Genomic DNA, 22,385 nt, shown 5'->3' with positions numbered 1-22,385 from the left:
CGCGTACCGCTGTGGCCCCATCCAAGTCTGAAGCAGGTGTATTTTGTTCTCTCATCCCGTCCCATCCAGAGCAATGTCGCTTCTGAGTAGCAGTTTCCTTTTCCTTAGGAGGTTCAAAGACAGCTCAGAAAGGACTCTGCTTCCTTCGGGGGCAGGAGGGAGCCGGCTCCTCGGGGAGCACTCCCAGAATCGTGGGGCCACCGGCTGCTCAGCCCAGGTCCCCGCCGTCCAGTCCCTGGGCCAGCGATGTCCGCTGTGCCCCAGACGAGGTCGAGTCACAGACGTCTGATGTTCAGAATCACGCACACAGGTGGCCGTCGCCCCTTCTAGGGAGCCAGGCGCCTTGGCCTAGGACCCACCCTGACCCCCGGCCTCTAAGGAAGCCGCCCGTCTGCGCTTGAAACCCGGTCCTTCCCGGCAGCCCTGTGGCGGCCGGCTCCGTGGCCCACGCCCCGTCTCACACAGAAAGTGGAGCAGGCTGGCCAGCCGGAAGTAATGGTGTTTTTCCATTGCCTCTGGTGATACAGAAACATTTGTTATTTCATCGCTTTTATTTTATATGAAGACTTTCTCTCCTCAACCTCAGAGTGTTTTGAAGAACTTTTCAGAAGTTCAGGGACCACGTATCATGACAGGCTCACTAGGCACCTGAAGAAAGTGGGTCTTTAATATTGGGTACTTGACCTTTCCTATTTTTTTCTTTTTCTTTTTTTTGGCCACACCACGCAGCTTGCGGGATCTTAGTTCCCTGACCAGGGATTGAACCTGCGCCCTCGGCAGTGAAAGCACAGAGTCCTAACCACTGGACCGCCAGGGAATTCCCCCTATTTTTTTCTTACGTTGTTGGCAGAATGAGACCAGAACGAGGAGTGACAAGGTGACAGTGTCCTTGGACATCCCTTACCATTAAAGTCACTGAGCTCCACTGGACAGTGTGATACACACTTGGCTGTGGGTGGGTGGTCTTTTAAATCTCTTTCCTTCTCTTCTCTAGTCTGGCTTCTCCATCACCTGCTGCTTTTGATTCCTTTGTGGGGTGGAAATCCCACCTGCCTGGACCCGGCAGCAGAGGGAGGGTAGACGTCTCCAATGGTGGCAGTACCACGTGGCTGCGGGGACCGTGGTTCCTCTGTGATGAGCGGGGGGCCCAGGATGCCGCGGAGCCGGGAGCACTTCCGGGTGTGTGAGTGCCCTTGAGGGCCCGAGAAGCAGGTCGGGAAGGGTTAGTGCCAGGGGACCCGCCTTCGCTGTGGCCGGCAGATCTGCTCCATTGGGGCACAGGTGGTCCTTCAAAGACGGGGTGTCTTCCCCTGAGATCAGCAGACTCACCGAGCCTTGGAGAAGCAATGCAGGGCGAGCGCCAGCTCTCGAGCTCACCCGATGCAGCCCGTGGGTCACACCGACCTCACATTGACTTAACATTTCTTTCGCCTCGTCTTAAGAAGTCGTGAGTTTGGTATCTCAGTTATATTTTTCTTGGTGCACACTGGAACAGACATGTAACTGTTAGGATAGACAACGATTTGTCCCTTCTCCTGCGTGGCAGGGAACGTGCACTCCCCATATCCCCTCAGCCGCTCGCTGGGAGGGGACCAGCACCCTGGCCCAGGGTCCAGGGGTGAGACTGGACTGTGTGGATCCTGGGTGGGAACCCCTCATGCCCCATCTCAGACGCCTTTCCTACCGTCTGACCGGGGAGCAGTTGGTGTAAGTTAGGCTGCTGTTTAAATGCGTTCCCTGGGGCTGTCAGAGCACAGGACCACCAACCTGGCAGCTTAAAACAATAGAGCTTTATTCTCTCACGGTCTGGAGGCCAGAAGTCCTGAATCAAGGTGCGGGCAGGGCCACCCTCTCTCTGGAGGCTCCAGGGAAGGACCCTTCCTGCCTCTTCTAGTCTCTGGCGGCTGCTGGCAGTCCTGGGTGCTCATGGCCAAGACACATCCCTCCTACCTCCTGTCCTGTTCTCATGGCCTTCACCCTGGTGTCCAAATTTCCCTCTCCTTATAAGGACACCAGTCACGCTGAATTGGAGCCCACCGTAATGACCTAATCTTAACTCTGTTACATCTGCAAAGACCCTCTTTCCAAATGAGGTTACATGCCCTGCAGTCAGGACTTGAACGTATCTTTTGGGGGGATGTGATTCAACCCACTACACCGTTACAGCTTGTATTTGCCTGACACGTTACCACATACATTTCTCAATCCCAGCGTTTCCTGAGGCCTCTTCGGTGTCTCCAGCTGTCACCTCTCACTCCTGCCCTTCCCTTGCTGGTAGAGCAGATGTGGCCAGTGACAACGGTATTGGTGAGTTCGCTCTGCGGACCTGCACTCACCCCAACGCCTGCAGCAAGCCGGGCTCTTGGACCAGGGACACAGCAGCCAACAAGGTCCTTGCTCTGCGTCCCAGAGGGGAAGGGACAGGGCAGACAGATGTCGACACCTGCCACGGAGAGGGATGCGGCAGGGCCCAGAGGGAGGGCGTGGGGCGGGGAGCAGAGGCAGAACCCAGGGTCCCCAACGGGGCCACTGGGGTGGGTACTGGCTGCCGCCACTCCAAAGCAGGACCCAGCCCCTCCTCTGGACCCCTCTGCATGGCCGGATACGCGTGTGCCCGTCTGCCCTCCCAGGTCGGACCCAGGCCTTTCTCGCCCCCTGGCAGCTGGTGAGACTTGTGGCCCGTTTTCTGGATAGCGTTTTTATTGCTTCCTGTAGGAGACACTGGAAAACGAAGTGTAGCAGCTATTGAAACGTAGTCTTCACAGTCTAGAAAACTTTCTTCCATGCTGTAGTAACAGGAGGAACTTCACGTACCATCAAGTAAGGCTGTCGAGTGGCTGGTCTGAAAGTCCTGATTCTTGCAGTGATGAGTGTGGAGGTGCCCCATGGTGACCAGCGGCCGTGGTTGTGGACAGGGCTGTTGTCCCTGGCGTGTCCTCCACGTTCACGGGCGAAGTCCCTCTACGGTGGGTCCCAAGGTCACCAGGAGCCTGGGGGCCCCGCAACCTTGGGAGGCCAGGGTCCTTGCTGTCACTTCGGTTGACCTTCATGGTCACCCCCTGAATGAGGACCCTCGCCTGCTGGGGTGGGACGGGGCGGGTTGCACTTGGGGTGGCGCCTCTGAGATCTTTATTCTGTTTTGTGCTGTTTGTTGAAAAATCGGAGCTGTTGATCCCACGTGGTGGTCTGGCTGGTGGCATCCTCTGACCGTGAGGAGCCCTGCCCTGTTATCCTGTGAGGGGTCATAGGGCCAGGCTAGGGGGACCCATGTGTCCGGTACTCAGGGTCCAAAGTGTGACGGTGACGTCTGCATCGGAATTTCTGACTTAAAAACGAATCATTTTCATATGTGCTGCCTGCTGTGAAAGATACTTGTACCTTTTGTTAAGGAGATGTATATGTTTGGGGTTTTTTATCTTTTTCTTTTTTTTGGTTGTGCTGCAAGGCAGTCGGATCTTAGTTCCCCGACCAGCGATCGAACCCGTGCCCCCTGCGTTCGAAGCGCAGAGTCCTGACCACTGGACGGCCAGGGAAGTCCCAAGGAGACGTATATGGAATTTTCAAGATAATTATCACCTATATAAGTTTTGTTTGAAAAATTCTAGATTTGCCATTGGTTACTAAAGTATAGGAACATCTTGGAATTTTTTTTAACAATTTGTTTGGCAAGATTATTCCTTTCGAATATTTTAATGTTTGTTTGGAGGCATGAGCTATTTTACCTTAGTTTTTTCCCAGGTAAGTCGTTTTTATCTCTGGGTAAAAGCCACTCCTGGGTCTGAGGTGTGAGAGCTGGCCCCTCTAGAGCAGTGGCGGCTCATGAAATAGGTGTATGGATGGGTGATGGGAGCTTGGGTCTAGAATTTCTGTCTCACGAGGAAGACACTGGGATTTTGGCCGAGCTGGTGAGGGAAGTGGAGTTTGCTCATGGTCGTGGCCCGGTTTCCCAAGTCCTGAGAAGGTGAGGTTCTCGGGTGTGTTCCTGTCCGCCGCCTGGACCCTGATACCAGCCAGCACAGAATCGCGCCGGGGCAGCCCCGGCCGCAGAGGATGACACGGTGGGTCCCTGCAGGGCCGTGCCCAGCGTGTGCTTACCGGCCAGCGGGTGTGTCCAAGTGGTCACGCGTCCAGCTCAAGGTCCTGGTGGGAAATGTCACATGGCTGCCACCCCCCTTCCTGGAGTCACTCAGCAATGTCACCGTATTTAAGGGGACCTACAAGGCAGCACAGCATGCCTGGCCACTGTCTCCTGAGCCTGCGCCTTCCTCCAGGCTCCCAGGAAATACTGGAGAAAGTGCTGGTTGTACCCAGGGCGCCAGCGAGGGGTTCCTTCTGCTCCTCGGAAGTTGGGGCTGCGGGCAGGAGGGAGCCGCCTGTGTCCCCGGGGGCCGCCCCAGGGCAGCCTGAGGTTCTGGATGAGACAGTGCGTCCCTGCGGGGCTCTGGGCCTGGAGGGGTGGCCCGTCCGCTGTCCTTTCAGGCAAGTGTGTGAAAGTCCAGCATGGACCGCCCGTCGTGTGACCCCAGCCCACACGCGTTCGGGGCCCGTAGGAGTAGGAAGGTCAGCGTGGGTTCTCTCTCATCAATGCCAATTCTGCCTCCTGGTCGTCGGTCTGGTGTCATCCGGCCCCACGCGAGTGGGTGGTGGACAGGCATGTCATCTCTGAGTCTGTGAATAAGGGACTGGCGTGGAGGGATGGGGGTTAGAGCACATGTGCCGGGTCCGTGCTGCTCCGATGCCCACTTATTTCTCATGAATTCTCAGCACCCCTGGAAGGCACATTGTTTTTCTCCTCCGAGTTGGGGCTTGTTCGTTTTCAGTGTGCTGGGGTTATTTCCTTGGGGGAGGTTCCAAAAGTAGAATCGGGGCTGAAGATGCAGCACATCTGGGAGTCGGGGCACGAGTTCCAGAGGGACACCTTGCTTCACGGCACAGCCCCTGTGTGGGCTTTGTCCTGACACAGGGGTGCCCACCCCCAGCAAGCGCTGCACTGTTCTGTGCCAGGGACGGCGAAGCCCCCGGGTCGGGTGGGGGACCCCTACCCGTGGGCTGCAGCCACTTGTCACCAGGGCAGGCTTGGGAAGCCCCTGCGTCCCTGAGGCCCTCCCCAGGTCAGTGGCAACTCCCAGGTCCAACCTCGTGAATCAGGGTTTCATGTCTTAAAGCACCTTGGAGCTGTCCCAGCTGCACTTGACAGAGAGGGGCTTCCCTGGGGGGAGGCTATCCCTCCCACGCCAGAGCGGAGACAGGGTGCCCTCAACCTCCGGGCCCTCCCTGGAGCCCAAGCCCGGCCCCAGCCAGGGGGAGGAGGAACTGGCCCCCAGGGGCTCCTCCTCCCAGGGATTCTCCCCGAAGGAGCCCCCACCCCGGGGCCCACAGCACCTGCTGAGCTGGCGCCCAGCTGAATCCTAGTGGGTCCAGGTAATCCCTATGCTGGGGCCCGTTTCCCGCCAGGTCTGTCCCACCTTGGCCTCCTGTGTCCATCACACACCCCTGCCTCAGGTCCTGTGGCCTGGCCTGGGCCCCCAGCTGCTGCTGCATCAGCCCACCCCACCCCCATCAGGGGCCAGCGTGACCACTTCACTGCTGAGGCCTGGTCAGGTCCGGGACTGCTGGGTCATTGACATCCATGCTGTTGGAGGGCCGCGTGGTGCAGGTCCTCGTGGCGGACACACACTCTTCATTCACCCAGCAGCCGTCCACCCAGCTTTCATTTACTCAGTATCTAATGAGTGTTTACCATCTGAAAGGCCTGTGCGGAAGTGATAGTTGGGGACTTGGAAACATCCGATTAGTGGCTGAAATTCCGTTGGATGCCAGAGCAAACATCTGTGCTAGTCCAGGCCTGCGTGGTGCTCTCACCGCCGCTAGCCGGAAAGTGATGGACCACGTTTCTGCCAGCCCCGGGTCCAGGCCTAATGACCCATCAGTACTGGGTTTCCCAGGCAGCACCTTGGGTTGTTGGGTGGCTTCTCTCGTTTTCCAGCGATGCAACTTTTAAGAAAAAAGAGACCTATAGGGCTTCCCTGGTGGCACAGTGGTTAAGATTCCACCTGCCGATGCAGGGGACATGGGTTTGAGCCCTGGTCCAGGAAGATCCCACATGCCACGGACTAAGCCCGTGCGCCACAACTACTGAGCCTGCGCTCTAGAGCCGGCGTGCCACAACTACTGAAGCCCGTGCACCTAGAGCCCGTGCTCTGGAACAAGAGAAGCCACCACAATGAGAAGCCTGCGCACCGCAACGAAGAGTAGCGCCCGCTCGCCGCAACTAGAGAAAACCCAGGCACAGCAAGAAGACCAATGCAGCCTAAAATAAATTTATAAACAAACAAACAAAAGAGAAAAACCTATTAAAGATTCCAGCAGTTACTTGATGTAAACAAATGTTGCAAAATGTTAAAAAAAAAAGTGGTGTTTCTGGTTAAGGGTTAGGTGGGAGTTCTCTGAAATTATTCTTATAACTTTTCCTTAGGTTGGAAAGTGTTTCAAAGTAAAATGTTGAAAAAGACAACAAAAGATTCCGTCCTATAGCTTGAGAACAGGCATTGCTTTGAGGTTATTTCCTATTTAGATTCTGCGTTTTCCTTGGCGGCAGGGCGCACAAGTGTTAGTTAACATTTCGAGTCACAGCGTATCTCAGATTTAAAACCCTTGGAAAGCATTCTTCTGCCTTGTTAAGCTCATCAGCTTTCTTTTTAAGAAAAATTTACAAAAATTTTAAGTGGACGCGTGGCTTTTTCTAGGGCTTTTGTAACCAAGTGCCACAAAGTGATGGCAAACTCGACAGAAATGTTCCCTCTTAGCAAGGGCTCCAGGGCTGCGCCCCCTCTGGGGGGTCTGGGGGACGGTCCTTCCTGCCTCTTCAGCTCTTGGGGCCCAGGCGCCCCTGGGCTTGTGGCCACGTCCTTCCCGTCTCTGTCTTCGTCCCTCTGTGCATGTCTGTGTCCAGATGTCCCCCTTTGGTGACACATCAGACCCACTTGGGTTATGACCTCATCTTAACTTGGTTAAATCTGCCAAGATCCAATGCGACAATGAGATGGGGCAGGGCCAGGGAAAGACCCTGCAACCAGCCAGGTCGCGGGGTTTCTCTAGTTGTGGCGAGCGGGGGCTACTCTTTGTGGCGGAGCACGGTGTCTAGGCAGGTGGGCTTCAGTGGTTGTGGCTCACGGGCTCTAGAGCGCAGGCTTCAGTGGTTGTGGCTCACGGGCTCTAGGCAGGCGGGCTTCAGTAGTTGTGGTGCACGGGCTTAGTTGCTCTGCGACATGTGGGATCTTCCCGGACCAGGGCTCGAACCTGTGTCCCCTTCACTGGCAGGAGGATTCTTAACCACTGCACCACCAGGGAAGCCCGGTACTGTCGTTTTGTTGACCACTCCCCCCCCCGCCCCCGCCAAGGGTGTGCACCAGGACAGCGTCGAGATGTGGTCCCTGTGTGGAGAGGCTGTCAGATTCGGCGGGAAGATGTGAAGCTGTCGGGAGACAGAGGCGCCTCGCGAGCCATAGTGGGAGGAGCCCCTGGAGGCTCCCTGGAGGAGGAGGCAGTGTCACCAGCTGGGCGCTTGCATCCCTTTTGTGTTCCACAGCAGGGTTTGCCTTTGTCGCTCCACCTGTAAAACGAGCACTAAGGGAGCTGACAGTTTAGCTGCCCGTTATGACGAAGCGTGGTTTAGAGACGAAACGTCCAAAATGGGGGTTGAGTGTAGCAGGAGGTGCCTGGGAGCACAGGTAAAGTGCTGACCTCTTCCTCTTTCTCTCCCCAGTCCCGCAAAACAAATTCCCCCGACCAGCTTCCCACCAGCAGAAGTGACAGAGCTCTCGGGCCAACGCGCCCGGCCGGGGCCTCGGCTCTGACTTGGGCCTTTATGGGAGGTCCCCCCTGTTCCTGCTTGGTCTCTTCTGTTCTCTCCCTGCCCCTACACTTGTTCCCAGGGCCCTGGGCACCCTCCCCTGTGCCAGAACCCGAATCAGGATGTCTGGTACCCCCCCCGGGGGGGCTGCTCTCCCCTGAGAGTCCAGGTCTCCCCTCAGTGTGTTGGGCCCTGGGCTCTTGGTCTTGGTGGCTGGTGCCCCCCTGAGGCCCACGCTGGCACTGCCCTGGCTGGTTGCGGGGTCTTTCCCTGGCCCTGCCCCATCTCACTGTCGCGTGCTCTCTCCCGCCAGACGCCCAAGGTGTTGTGCCGTCTCTGGGCTGCCTGTGTTTCGGCCACCACTCGCTGCACTCTGCCCACCCTGAAACACAGGGGCTCTTGTGTGCCGAGGTGCTGGGGCCGACTTCCGCGGTTCTTCCGTTGGTCAGGGCCACGTCCTCTGGGGCTGGGCTGGAACGGCCAGGGCGGTGGCTCGGTGGCCTGGCACCTCCAGGGTCAGGGCTCGGCTGGGTCACTGGGGTCGCTGTGTTGTCTCCACGCCAGCGCAGACCTGGAGTGCGAAGGTGGACCCTGTCCAGCCCCCTTGAGGCTCGCTTAGCCCCAGGCCAGGGTCACCGTGGGAGGGCCCCCCACCCCGAGGCCCTGAACCCGGGAATGGCAGCTCACGGGGCCTTGTGTGGAGGCCAGCGCCACCCGCAATGTGCTGCTCCCTCCTGGGGCCCTCCCCCTGCCCTCCCACCCCCAGCGCCTACTCCCTTGTCCTGACTGGCCTGTGCCCCCTTCTGGGAAGTCTCCCCGACCCTGGCACCTGCCCAAGTGCGGGCGCCCTCGCGGCACCTGTGTGCTGCTCTGGAATCGTGGCTGGGGGAGCCTCGTCCTCAGCCTGGGCGCCAGCACCCAGCGCAGCTCCAGGCTCCTGGGCACCGCAGGGGCCAAAGTGGAAACGGCCTGGGGAAACGCCGGGACGTGGGTGAGACCCTGGGACTCTGTGGGTCCTTCCTCGCTGAGAGCGAGAGCTGGGCAGGCGGGGGGTGGGGGAAGCCACCCCAACGGTCTTGGAAGGGGGGGTCCCCGTGGTCACAGGATGTGTCCGGCCCTACGCGGTCAGCGTGTGCGCCCTGAGAGCGAGGTGACGTTTACGCAGGTAGGAAAGGCGGGGTGGGGGGCCGCTCCAGCCTGGATGGAGGCGAAGGAACCGAAAGAGGCGGCAGCAAGGGAGAGGGCGGGGCAGGGCCCATCCTGGAGGCACAGTTTTGCCTTCTGAGATCACGCTGGTCTCCAGCACCCGAGGGCGTTGGACTGTGGTCACTGGAGAAACTTTGGGCGAAGCCACCCCCATCAGGCAGTTAAGGATGACTTCTGTTAACGCACGTGGAGTATTTCTTCCCAGGCAGGAGCTTGGTTTTAAATCTTAAAAGGCAGCCGTGAACACTGACAATACAATGTATATAAACTGTGGGTTGTAACGTGATTTCCCATCGTTGGTGTCTTGACCTTGGGTTTTTCAGAAGGTCGTAGCCGTCGGGGTGAGGGAAGTGGTGTCCGTGGAGTGACGGTGCTGAGTTGCTGGGTTCTGCCCCGGGACACCCGGTGAGGCAGAGCGGGCTGTTCTTGTCGAGAAGCGTCAGAGTGCTTTCCATCCACGCCGAATCACGCCATCGGCGTCAGTGGCGTTCCATGGTAGACATGCTATGTCCCGGGGCTCCTGACGGAACCCGGGGCTGAATGTCTTAAACGACAGATTTATCCCATCTCTGAGCCGCGCCCCCTCTGTCCCAGGCATCCCTCCAGCTCCTGCTGGTTCCTCGGCTGTGGCCTCATCACTGTTAGCACACTGCCGCCTCCCTGTGAGGTGTCTGTGTCCCAGTGTCCCTTTCCTGTAAGGACACGTGTCACATCGGATCAAGGCTCACCCTAACGACCTTGTCTTAACCAGTTACATCTGCAAGGGCCCTGCTTCCAAATACGGTCACATGCCGAGTTCTGGGGATTAAGGCTCCAGGGAGTGAGTTTGGGGGATGCGGTGCGACCCCCAGCAAAAGGCAATAGATACGCACACGTTTGTAGCTGAACAAGAATGTTTCCATGAAAATAGATTCGAATCGACCTTGTAACGATTTGCTTACAACAAACTACTCATCAGAGAGCGTAGTTGGGTGGGTTTGCACACGCCTGGGGTCTCCATCCCTCGCTGTCCCCAGGCCAGGCAGCCCCTGACCTTCCTCCTGTCCCCTTCCCTGTAGGTCGCCTTGCAGGTTCCGGTTTCATGGCAGGGACTCCTGCACCGTCTCCTGTGTCCAGCTGCTTTCACGCCGCGTAGTTATTGAGAGAGTCACCCGTGTCTTTGTGGAAAGGCCGTTTAGGTGGGCTCGGCCGGTTGGCCCTGCGGGCAGCAGCTTGGCTTCTGCAGACCAGCGTCGGGGCGGCTTGGTTCTAGCGCTAAAGTGTCTTGCTTCTGCTTTAAAACAACATTTGCCTGTTAGGTGACGTCTGAAGGAACGTTTCAAGGAAGTGTAAATTGAGGGCAATGAAAGTGCAGAAGTGAGAAGGGAGGCGAAGCTGGGTCGGGAAGGAGGTTCTGGGGGTGTTGGAGGCACTCACCTGACAGCGTTGGCTTTTTCTGGACTGAGACTTGGTGACTGGCCTGGGGGAGGGGCCGGCCCACCAGGGGCCCAGGTCCCTGTACAGACCTGGGGCTTGTTTGGGTGCAGCAGGACACACGTCCAAATTGCATCCACTGTTTTACATTCTTATTAAAACCAGTTGCCTTCCAGGTGGAGCTCCTTAGGGACCAGAGGAAAAAAATACCCCGTCCAGCTCCCGGAATTACTACTTTGATCACACAGTGCAGCAAATGAAACATACTCACAGCAGAGTCTCCACGTTTCATGGTTCTTGTGCGTTCTGAGGCTTGGCGATCTATTAGGCTTTTGCCCACGAAGCATCAGTGGTCTCATGGACGCGCTGGATGAGTAAGACACATAGCGCCTGCTGATAATTTGTGAAGATGGCTTTTGGTTGAGACCCTGTACCTTCAGATGATGTAGGGAAAAGGTTCGGGAGGTGCTCTGGGATTGAGGTGCCGGGGCTCTGAACCCTGCAAGTGACAGACAGGAGAGCACCCCTGACACCCACATCGGGTACCTGCCTCTCAGAGAGGCTGGCAGAGCAGGTCTGTGCTCACATCTGAGTGCGGCTTGTTTGGGGGAGACCTCAAAGCCCCCTCGCCCCGGGTCACCGTGCTGAGCAGCCGAGACCTGTGTCTCTCGGGTCAACAGTGAGGCTCGGGGGCCCGGGATGGCGGCTCCCCGACGGCCGGACTCTGGGAACCTCCAAGCCTCAGTTTCCCTGCCTGGCAGCTTGGAGACCACCTCCGCCCTTCCCGGAGGCTGCGAGATTGGAAATGGGTCCCGCAGCAGGCAGGCTGCCCGCTGGGCAGGACAGACCCGCGGCTGCCCCCTCCGTCACTCGCTGTGGGGTCTCTGGCACGGTCCCCGTGTGAGGGCGGCCGGCCCCGAGCCCCGCGCTGTGCAGGGCGACGCAGCGTTTGGAGTGTGGTCTGCTCATGGGTTCCAGTTGTTCTGGCACCAAAGTGGCCACGTTTCATAAGTGATACTGTCCGAAACTGAAGCGTCTTGAGATTCGCAAGCTATAAATAAAATAGACAGTAGAGACCCCACAGGAGAAACGAAAACACTGGAGAGATGGTGTGGCTTCCAGGTGGCACGTGGGTCACTTTGGTGAAGTCTCAGGTGCCGGTGTGGCAACAAATAAATGCCCCTTGGTCTCAGCCAGCCTTAGCTGTTCCTGTCAGTGTGGCATCGGAGTCCCTGAGGGCCGCAGGCTTCTCTCTGAGGGTCCCTTCGTCACAGGGCTGCCTGCGTGGACCTTTGGGTGCATGAACGTGCCCTGTGATCTGTGCAGCAGCACCGGTAACTCAGAGATGACAGTCAGGTCATCAGTCCACAGGTGTGTGTCCTGTGAACAGGTGTGGGTCCATAGGTGTGTGTTCCCTGAACGGCTGTGTGACCCACGGCCAGGTGCATCTTCACCGGACAGTAGCAGATGCTCTGCTGCCCTTGCCCTCAAAGAAAAAGTGTGGTGAGCTGCTTTAGTCTGCAGCCTGCATCTTTCTTATCAGGCCATCATCTGACATGACCACCCAGATGCTTCCATTCTTAGGGTCACAGCTGCTGAAATGCAACTGGGCAGCCGCTCTTCTGCTGCGGTCAGGTGGGTGGGACCCTCATGACCTCCTACTAATGTGGAGACATAACCAACTTTGTAATGCAAATTCAGTTATTCCCTTAAAGTTTCCTGGATAAATTGGATAAATTACGTGTATCCTTAATGATTCCATAGCAGACTAATCTGTTTTTTTTTTTTGGCTGTACCGCACGGCACGTGGGATCTTAGTTCCTCAACCAGGAATTGAACCTGTGCGCCCTGCAGTGGAAGCGTGGAGTCCTAACCACTGAACTGCCAGGGAAGTCCCCCAGACTAATCTGTTTTTGATTATCATTCCTTTAGATGCCTTTTCTTTTTAGTGTACAGGTGACTTTTTTCCCTAATGAAAATTGTGTTGTCTTACAACAGAATCTCTGTGAAGTACATAACTGATTTTAAGCTGCTCTGACTGAATATTAATTTATTTTAGAACTTTCCATATGAGTTGAAGTTATTTGAGAAATGCAAAAGCCAGCTGAGGTAGTTGTTGCTTCTCTAAAATGGCCCCGGTGTTCTGCCCCTTTTCAGGGTTCTTCCTAATTCTTAGGCTCTGTTTCACTGGTGAGTAAAGAGCCTTATTATTCATATAGGAAGTCAGGGGATGAAACATGCCTCTCCCTAACTTGAATATAGGGTCCTTAGGGCTCTCAGTACCTCCCCCCATGTTCGGCCAGACTCGGGGCATGAAGCCGATGCTTTGAGTTTAAATGGTCGATTTCCTGGTTTGACGTGTGTTTCGGATCCTCCCTCAGCGTCTGACTAACCTGAGTCTGTAACGCCAGGTGTGCGGTGTGAAGCCACACCTGGACGGCCTGTCTGTCCCCCTCCCCGCCTCCCACGCCCTGGGGGAGGGGCAGACCGGCTGCCGACCACCCTCGGGTGTGGTCCACGCACCCAGGGCCGAGCACCGCAGCCAGTTCTGGGCTTGCCTGCTCTCCTCAGGGCTCGTCCGCGGGGTCAGGTCCCGCTGCTGTCACACGATCGAAGCAGAGTGTTTACTTCTGGTCTTCGAGTCGGGGGGCTGGTTGGAGTGGGGGGTCTCTGTTCTCGCCTGGCAGGGACGGAGCTGGGTGGGCTGTCGAGGGAGACAAGGGAGTGACAGGCTTGGACCCTCCCCAGCCTGTTCTCCCAGCCTGGGGACTGTGGGTGTTTCCAGGTGACCTCAGATGGTGATGCGTAAAGTCTAAAGGAAGGTGTTGCACAAATGAGGTGGCCCCTGCCCTCCGCCCCTGCCCCCCCCCGAGGAAAGGTGGACGGATGTCCGCACATTTGACCAGCTGGAAAATGGTGTGTTTATCAGGGACGACCTGTCTTCTGCAGGGCATCTTATGCTGTGAGCCTGGCCCCAGATTTCGTACAGTGAAGTCCTAGCCCCCAGAGCCTCAGAACCTGAGCTAGTTTGGATGTGATTTGTACTGAGGTAGTAGGATGGGCCTAATCCGATAGGACCGTGTCCTTGTAGGAGGGGACACTGGGACAGACACGCACACAGGGAGGCGGCAGAGGCAGAGGTGGGTGACGCTTCCACGAGCCAAGGACGCTGAGCCAGTCACCACAGGAGCTGACGGAGGCCGGGATGCAGCCCCCGGCGGGGCCTTTGGAGGGAGTCCTGCCTGCACCTTGGCCTCGGTCGGGCTCTGGCCTCCAGTCGGGTGGCGCTGAAGTTCTGTTGCTTTGTCTGCCCAGTCCGGTGGCCCCGGGAAACTTCGGGAGCAGCAAAGAGCTGGGGAACGAGTCTGGGGAGAGCAGCGCGTGGGGCCCAACTCGAGAAATGATTCGGGCGCTTGGGACCGCGAAGGGAGTTCTCATCACCTTGGGTCCCTCCCCCAAAGATACCTTCCTGGGGGCTGAGCTGGTCACAGGGCCTTCTCCCTCTGGAGCTGGCTTGGGCTGGAGTTTGGGAGTTTGTGGATGTCCAACTTCAGTCCTTACTGTTCTAGGGGTTTTGTTTGTGTAGGATGTTGTTGCTTTGTTTTTTGTTGGTTTTTTTTTTGCGGTACGCGGGCCTCTCACTGTTGTGGCCTCTCCCGTTGCGGAGCACAGGCTCCGGACGCACAGCCTCAGCGGCCATGGCTCACGGGCCCAGCCGCTCCGCGGCATGTGGGATCTTCCCGGACCGGGGCACGAACCCGCGTCCCCTGCATCGGCAGGCGGACTCCCAACCACTGTGCCACCAGGGAAGCCCTGTCGCTTTGTTTTTAAAGGATGCTTCTTCAAGGGTGAGGGATGAAGGTGCCCCTGGGTTACTTGGCCTAGATGTTCTGATTTTCTGTTTGGGTGAGAAAGTCGCTTCGACTGTGGATGGGTGCTCTCCTCCTTTCTGGAATATTTGTTTGCTCGGAGGGTTGGCTGCAGTGTGTAGGATTCTGTTCAGAGCACCACGTGCCCGACGACAGGTGAGCCTCAAACTGGACGCTGGTTCAGGTGCCCACCGTCGAGTGCCCTGTGCCCGGTGGCCGCCCTCCATGCACCCTCCTAACTCCCTCGGTGTGTGTGTCGACCGTGCGGGTAACCCTTCCGTTCTTGCCCCACAGAGTCCGTAGAAGAGACCACCCCAGGATCCCAGATGAACAGCCGGCGGGAAGATATGGAAATCGCGTCCCACTACCGGCATCTGCTCCACGAGCTCAACGAGCAGAGGCAGCACGGCGTCCTGTGCGACGTGTGCGTGGTGGTCGAGGGCAAGGTCTTCAAGGCCCACAAGAACGTCCTGCTCGGCAGCAGCCGCTACTTTAAGACGCTCTACTGCCAGGTGCAGAAGGCGTCCGACCAGGCCACGGTCACGCACCTGGACATCGTCACAGCCCAGGGCTTCAAGGCCATCATCGACTTTATGTACTCCGCCCACCTGGCCCTCACCAGCAGGAACGTCATCGAGGTGATGTCCGCGGCCAGCTTCCTGCAGATGACGGACATCGTGCAGGCCTGCCACGACTTCATCAAGGCCGCGCTGGACATCAGCATCAAGCCGGATGCCTCGGACGAGCTCTCGGAGTTCGAGGTGGGCGCCCCACCCAGCAGCGGCGCGGACGCCCTCATCTCCGCCGTCATGGCCGGGAGGAGCATCTCCCCGTGGCTGGCCCGCCGCACGAGCCCCGCCAACTCTTCTGGGGACTCGGCCATCGCCAGCTGCCACGAGGGCGGGAGCAGCTGCGGGAAGGAGGACCAGGAGCCCAAGGCCGACGGCCCCGCGGACCTGTCCTCCCAGCCGCTGTGGCCTGGCGACGTGGGCTACGGGCCCCTGCACATCAAGGAGGAGCGGCTCTCGCCGGCTCACTACGGGGGCAGCGAGCCGCCGTCCGCTGGGGATGGGGCCGCTCAGAACTCCTTCTCAGAGCAGGCGGCAGGGGACGGCTGGCAGCCCACGGGCCGGAGGAAGAACCGCAAGAACAAAGACACGGTCCGGCACATCACGCAGCAGGTGGAGGACGACAGCCGGGCCGGCTCCCCGCTGCCATCTTTCCTCCCGACGTCCGGGTGGCCCTTCAGCAGCCGAGACTCAAGTAAGCCTTTGGTTTGTTACAGGCCGGGCTCAGGCGCCCTGGGGTCACGGGCAGCCCAAAGGCACCGTTTGTCGGTGGCCCCGGGGCCGCTCGTTTTGTCCATGCAGTGGCAACTTTCCAGGCTCACACTGGTGGCTTCCCGCGGGTCACCCCCTTTCGTAGCAAATCGGTGTGAGCACGGGGAAGGTGGCCAACGCATCCCAGCGGGTGCGCCAGGGCCGCCGACACCGAGGCTGCCGGGCTGGGGAGTTTCTGGAGCTGGAAAGGCGGGGTGACCCCCGCAAGGAGCCCCAGCGTGGGGTGTGGTGGAGCCTCTTGTAGGCACATGGGTGGCGTAACTTAATTTTTAAAGCTTTAAACGTGACAGTGTTAAAAAGTTGAAGAGGTGCACGAAGTGGCGTGACTCGGGTGGAAGGGAAGGCCCGGCCAGGTGTGCGGGCTCCGGCCGTGGCCACAAGCTCCCCTCCCGATGAGGGGTATTTCCTCGTTGCCAACAAGTGCGGGTTCTGTGGTTCGCCCACAGGGCAGCCGGTGGGCGTTACCGCACAGGTGGGGAGCCCCTTCTGGGCCCCGAGTCCGTCAGCCGTGAGGGCTCTTAGCCTAGCTTTGTTGACGCTGGCCCTCACCCTCTGGAGGATGGTTTTATCTGTCTCCCAGGCTAGTAAACAAGTGAAATGTTTACGAGATGCCATGTGCTAATTACGGCTGCACCGAGCTTTCCCCAGTGGCAGCTGGGACCACGCGGGCTGCGTTTGGAGTGACGAGGGGCTTAGCAGGATGGAGGCTTCTCAGCAAGTGACCGCGTTGGGGAGGCCCCTCCAGGAAGGAGGTTGGAACCCAGTGGGGGCTCAGAGGTGGACAGAGGTGGAGAGAAGGCAGTGAGCCGTGGGCATAGCCCTGAAAGGTGTCACCAGTGCTAGGCCTGTGCTGGGGCTGGGAGGGCGCCCCGGGGCTCTAGATACACTGGCTTGATTGCTGTGGTAAGACATACGTATCGTGAACTTCACCCCTTTAGCCATCTTTAAGTGTACTGGCGTTACATACATCGCCACTGTCCATCTCCAGAACTTTCTCATCACCCCCAGGAGACACTGTAGCCTTTCTTATTGCTTCTCATTCTCATTGCCCCTGTGCGTCCCCAGCCCCAAGCGCTGGGCCAGCCTCCTGCAGGTTCAGTCCAAGCGGGTTCCACCCCTCGGCAGGATGATTCTGTGTGAGGTGGCGTCCTTCGCGCTGTAGGACATCGGCAGTGCCCTGGCCTCTGCCCACTGCATGCCAGGAGCCGCCCACCCCTGGTCATGACGTTGCCAGTGTCCCTGATGGGAAGCCCCCCGCAGAACCGTTGAGTGTAACTGAACTAACTCAGAAGAAGGTTAAGTTTCTGAGATGATAGAAAGCCCACCTGTTTCCCTGCCAGCGGTCGGCACAGTGGTTGTCTGTGTCTGCTCTCTCCGTGACGACTAAACGTCCCTTTAGCTCTGACTAAAGCCTGGAGAGCAGCGTCCACAGGGACTGACTTCAGGAACCTTCTGGGCGGGTCAGGGCCGCAGAGCCTTCCCGTCCTGTCCTACACCTGCTGCATCACGAGTTGTCCGGCGGGCCGCGGGGCTGGAGGTTCTAGATCGGAGAGCCCACCAGCATGTTAAGAACGAGGATGCTCCCTAAGCCTGTGGGTTTGATGTTTTAAATGCAGTTGTCGAGCAGAAGGTGTTTTTAGAATCCAACAAGTGACTTCTCCTGGTGTACTCTTGCTAATGTCTGAAATCCCTTGGGTTACCAAGGCAACTGCGAGATTTCCCCTGAGTTGCTAAGACAAGGACCCGAGGTGTGGGCTTGCGTGGGATGGCTCTGCCCGTCACGGTGGCCATTTACTCCTCTGCCCTGGCCCTGGGCTGGGGTTTGGAAGCATAAATTGTGATCCCCAGCGGAGGAGAGTGTGCTTTCATTAAAGACCTATTACATCTTAGAGGAGAGTATTGTTGCCTTCTCATCCCGTTTATAGGAGAAAAGGCCCTTTTCCAAAGGAACGTGTCAGGCGGTTCCTGCCGATCATTCAGGGCGCTTGACGAAGATGCTCTGATGCCAGCCCTGCGGCGGACCACCGCCCTGTCCCCCGTGTGTCCCCACCTCGGCGTCAGGGGCTCTGGGGCCTGTTCGCATTTAAAAGTGATTCTTCCAAGCAGGCAGCCAAGTGCTTTCTAACCCAGTAGCTTCCAAGAAAACATCCATTGAAATGTACCTCCGGATTACAGCTGTGGGGAACGGCGTTTAAACGTGCAGGTGCGATGGACACAGGCCGGGCCCGTGGTAGCTGCCGGCTCCGGCCTCGGCCCCTGTGATCCCAAGGGGATCATATGTCTATGATCCCAAGACCGAGAGCCTCCAATGCGGTGGCTTGTACTTTTTCAGAAGCTGGTGTCAGGAGAGCCCAGGTGCCCCATCCCGACATCCCACACGTGTTCCGAAAAGGATCTGCAGAAATAAAGTTCTGAGCTAGAATAAAGCGTGTGGGTCTTGTGAAGGAACTGTTCATCCCTGAACCTCGGTAGGGTGGACCCTGGCGTCCTGGGATTTTGAAGAGTACATGGGGACCACAGAGCGGGTTCAGGGTGTGCAGGCGGCCTCTGGAGACTCTGGTGGGTGCTCTAAGCTCGCAGGTGCCATCCTGCTGGGGCCAGGGCCCAGCCCTCCCCTGCCCAGGTCGGAGGGTCTCTTCCATCGCAGCTCCATGCTGGGGCTGAAGCCAGGCCGGCAGCTCCTCCCTTGGCTGTACCCCCAGATGTTTTCCTTTCAGAAAGGAGCGGAATTGCCTGGAATTCCTCTGGTCGACCTTGGGGCCGTGGTCAGGGGGCAGCTGCCGCCCTGACACCTCAGCAGTGGTCTTCATGGGGCGGTATGTCGGGAGGGGAGCGTACCTGCTGCTGAGGAGGGAGGTGGGGGAGGGGCCCTCGTGCTGGCCCCGGAGGGCGGGATCGCTGGGGGCTCGGCCCTGACCGAGACCCTTGGCCTGTGCCCCCCTGGCCGCTCAGCCCTGGCCTGAGGCCACACTTCCGAGTTACCACCTGGACTGGAGATCCTCGTCACTGTGGCTTTGCTGAGTTGCCAGTGGAGCTTCTTTTCTGATGAAATGGAAGTTCCTGGACTTTCTAGAAAAATTCAGTTCCTGAAGACAGAGCCCCTGAGGTCTCTCATCATCTAGATGTGGGAGCCGAGGCTGGTCACCCGGGGCCACCCCCCGACCCCGCCCTGAGAGGGAGCTGGAGGGTCTGGGTCTGGGTGCGTCAGGACAAGGCGGGGCCCCTGGGAGGCAACAGGTGGGCGCGGCCCGCGGTCGCGCTCGGGACCCGCAAGGCTCCGCTCGCGACAGAGGGGTGGGGGTTGGCTGGGGCCCTGGTGCTGGCAGAGCCGGCTGGCAGCTTTTCGACGGCTCATTTGCTCCGGGGTGCGTTTCTGCTCTTCCTGGTCTCGCGGGCGCCCCCTGCTGACCTGACACAGAGGCCACCTGCCTGTGCTGCTTCCAGGCTGGTTCCCAGATGTGCCGCCACCTCGCTGGGTCCTGTTTTGATTTGAATTTGAGGGGTTTTGTCCTCTTCAACCAGGTGTGTGTTTTCTTCTGCTGTTTGGACACTGTGACAGTGACGCCCCCAGGGTGCCGACCGGGGTGGGGACCGAAGCCCCACAGGCACCCACCTCCCAGGGACGAGGAGGCTCTGGCTGTGTTGAAGTGCCCGGGGAGATGCTCGTACATTTTGTATTTGCTGTATATACGTGTATTTATATACACACACTTAAAAGCACAGCTTGGGAGCTTACATTGAAATGGAGATTTTAAAAGGAGCTGTGAGTGTAATTTTTAACTGTTCATTTGAAAACTTTTATGCTGCTGCTTTTATCAAACTTTTAAAAGATGGAGGCAAACATACACATTTGACTCCTTCTAAGTCAAATCCCAGATGTTCAGCCGGCGAGGGGGGCATGACCCACCCCCCCGACACCCCGACACCCGTCCTGGGGACCACCTCCCCAGCCAGTGTGTCCTGACTCGGCCCCTGTGTGCTGGTTTCTCCCGGTCGGTCTGCTGTGGACGGAGCCCACGGGGGTGCCCGCCCCTGCCCAGCCGTAGGCTCTGTCCTGACCTCGATGGGCCTGGCTGCCAGGACCCTCGGCGCCTGCCTTCTGGTGCTGGTGGCATGTGTGTCTTTGGTGTAGACCTAGAGGTGTTTCTAGGGGCGTGTCTGTTTCCTGTTGCTATGACGAATCGCTGCAGACTTAGTGGCTTGAAGCAGCCCAGCTATTATCTCTCGCCCAGATGTCACCGATTCGCAGGGCCGGATCCTTCTGGGGGCTCAGGGGAGAATCCCAGTCTTTTCCAGCTTCCAGAGACGCCACGTTCCTTGGCCCGTGGCCCTGTGGCACTCGGACCTCAGCTCTGGTGCCGCATCCCTTTCGCTGTCTCTGGCCCTCATGCCTCCCTCTTCCTCTGAGACGGACCCTTGTGTGGACAGGGACCCCTGGACTGGCAGGGTGATCTCCCGTCACACTTGCAAAGTCCCTTTTGCCACGTGAGGTGACATGTTCACAGAGATTAGGACCCAGACACATGGGGACCATCATGGGAACACAGATAATAACGAGGTGTTTTGGTGAAAACTGCCGTTCCCTTTCCTATTGTTTTAAGTATGATATACATTCAATAAACTGCACAGGGCTTCCCTGGTGGCGCAGTGGTTAATATACACCTGCCAATGCAGGGGACACGGGTTCGAGCCCTGGTCCGGGAAGATCCCACATGCCGCAGAGCAACTAAGCCCGTGCGCCACAACTACTGAGCCTGCGCTCTAGAGCCCGCGTGCCACAACTACTGAGCCCACGTACCACAACTACTGAAGCCTGAGTGCCTAGAGCCCGTGCTCCGCAACAAGAGAAGCCACCGCAATGAGAAGCCCACGCACCGCGACAAAGAGGGGCCCCCGCTCGCCGCAACTAGAGAAAAGCCTGCGCACAGCAACACAGACCCAATGCAGCCTAAAATAAAATAAATAAATTTACAAAAACAATAAAATAAACTGCACAGATTTCAAGTGTATGGTTTGAATAATTTATTGTCTCTCTCCCTGCCATTTTATTGGGGGAAATATTCACACTTACAGAAAAGTTGAAAAAACGAAAGTGAGCCTGCCTGCGCTGAGGTTATCCACCTGCTCACGTCTTGCTGTGTTTACATGTTTATGCATCTGATCATCCCACACCCACCTCGTTCTCTGAATTTCAGAGGGCCGACACCAGCACCTCGTCCCAGCCCTCCGGCCAGCCTCTCACCAGAGCCCGCATTCCCCACACCGTACACGTGCCTTTGGATGACGGACGTCCCCTCAAGACATCCCCTCAACCTCTGGACACCCCCCACCCCACCCCGCCTCCTGCCAGCCTGGGGGTCGCGAGGGAGGGCGTCATACAGGGTGTGCTGTGCGGCCCGCCTGTGTCCATCTTGAGATGGTGCAGATTTGCAGTCACTTGTGAGAAGTGATGCAGCGAGAGCCCGTGCGCCTGTTAGGTAGCTTCCCCCGACGCTGCCGTGTCAGCATCACGGCCAGGACACCAGGCTGGCCCCGCACAGTCACCACCAGGGGACCCCGGGCCGCTTCCCTCCACAGCCTCGGGAACTCCTCATCTGTCCCTGGCTGCGATTTCCAACATGCTCTCAGGGTTCGCTCAGGCCGCCACGTGCGTCCACCAGTCATCCTTTCACTGCCAAGGTTCCTCCGTTCTCTGCTGTAACACCCCTGCTGATGGACGTTTGGGTTGTCTGGGTGATTTCCGGCAGTCAGGATCAAGCAGCCGTGAATGTCCCAGGACGAGTATCTGTGTGATTTCTCTGCATTGCTCCCAGGACTGGGCTGCTGGGCCGTCGGGTAGCGTGCGTGCAAGAAACCAGGGGTGTGTGTGATGTACACTCGTGTCAGCGTCCCGCACACCGTGGACTGGTTTGTTTTTAAATCGTAGCGGTTCTGGAGGGCGTGGGGGCATCTCCTTACGGTTTTGTTTCTCTTTTTTTTAACATCTTTATTGGAGTATAATTGCTTTACAATGGTGTGCTAGTTGCTGCTGTACAACAAAGTGAATCAGACATATGCATATGAATATCCCCATTCCCCTCCCTCTTGCGTCTCCCTCCCACCCTCCCTATCCCACCCCTCTAGGTGGACACAAAGCGCCGAGCTGATCTCCCTGTGCTATGCGGCTGCTTCCCACTAGCTATCTATTTTGCATTTGGTAGTGTATATATGTCCATGCCACTCTCTCACTTCATCCCAGCTTACCCTTCCCCGTCCCGTGTCCTCAAGTCCAGTCTACGACTGCGTCTTCATTCCTGTCCTGCCCCTAGGTTCATTATGGTTTTCTGAGTGTCTTCTCAGGGGTTCGCCAGCCTCCCCTGTCTTCCTCTGAGCGGTCTCTGCTCAGGGCTGTGCATGGTGGCGGGTTTGAGAGCTGGGCTGTCCAGCACCCTGTGCTGGCCGGGGTCCCGCTCTGACGATGAGCATTGTTTCCTAGTTGCCATTGACCCCTCTTCCTGGGGAAGCGTCTTCTGCTGAGTAGAGCGTCCTCCGAGTGTCCTGGCGGCAAGTCCTTCGTCAGGTGTGTGCTCTGAAAGCACTCTCTCTCAGCCTTTGGCTCGTTTCTTCCTGTAACGGTGTCTTTTGAGTGTGCACATTTTAAATTTTCATGAAGGCCAGTATGTGAACTTTTTTCTTGTGGTTAATGCTCTTTGGGTCTAATCCAAG

The 22,385-nt window shown here is 57.8% G+C and overlaps 1 protein-coding gene across 1 annotated transcript in view; it reads left to right on the top strand.

Annotated features, from left to right (window-relative positions):
- Window positions 1-14,645: 14,645 nt before the first annotated feature.
- ZBTB46 (zinc finger and BTB domain containing 46) overlaps window positions 14,646-22,385 on the top strand; it is a gene marked incomplete at its 3' end in the record, with an annotated part of 33,481 nt that continues 25,741 nt past the window's right edge. Inside the window, exon 1 of the mRNA XM_082858311.1 lies at window positions 14,646-15,603. Coding sequence (XP_082714437.1) covers window positions 14,667-15,603 — 937 coding nt within the window. The 5' untranslated portion in view covers window positions 14,646-14,666. The remainder of the gene's footprint in view (window positions 15,604-22,385) is intronic.

The sequence above is a fragment of the Leucopleurus acutus genome (genome assembly GCF_964270905.1).
Source record: "Leucopleurus acutus genome assembly, chromosome: 16".
Taxonomy (NCBI): domain Eukaryota; kingdom Metazoa; phylum Chordata; class Mammalia; order Artiodactyla; family Delphinidae; genus Leucopleurus; species Leucopleurus acutus.
The sequence above is the reverse complement of the archived record's forward strand: the minus strand, read 5'-3'. Positions and strand labels throughout refer to the sequence as shown.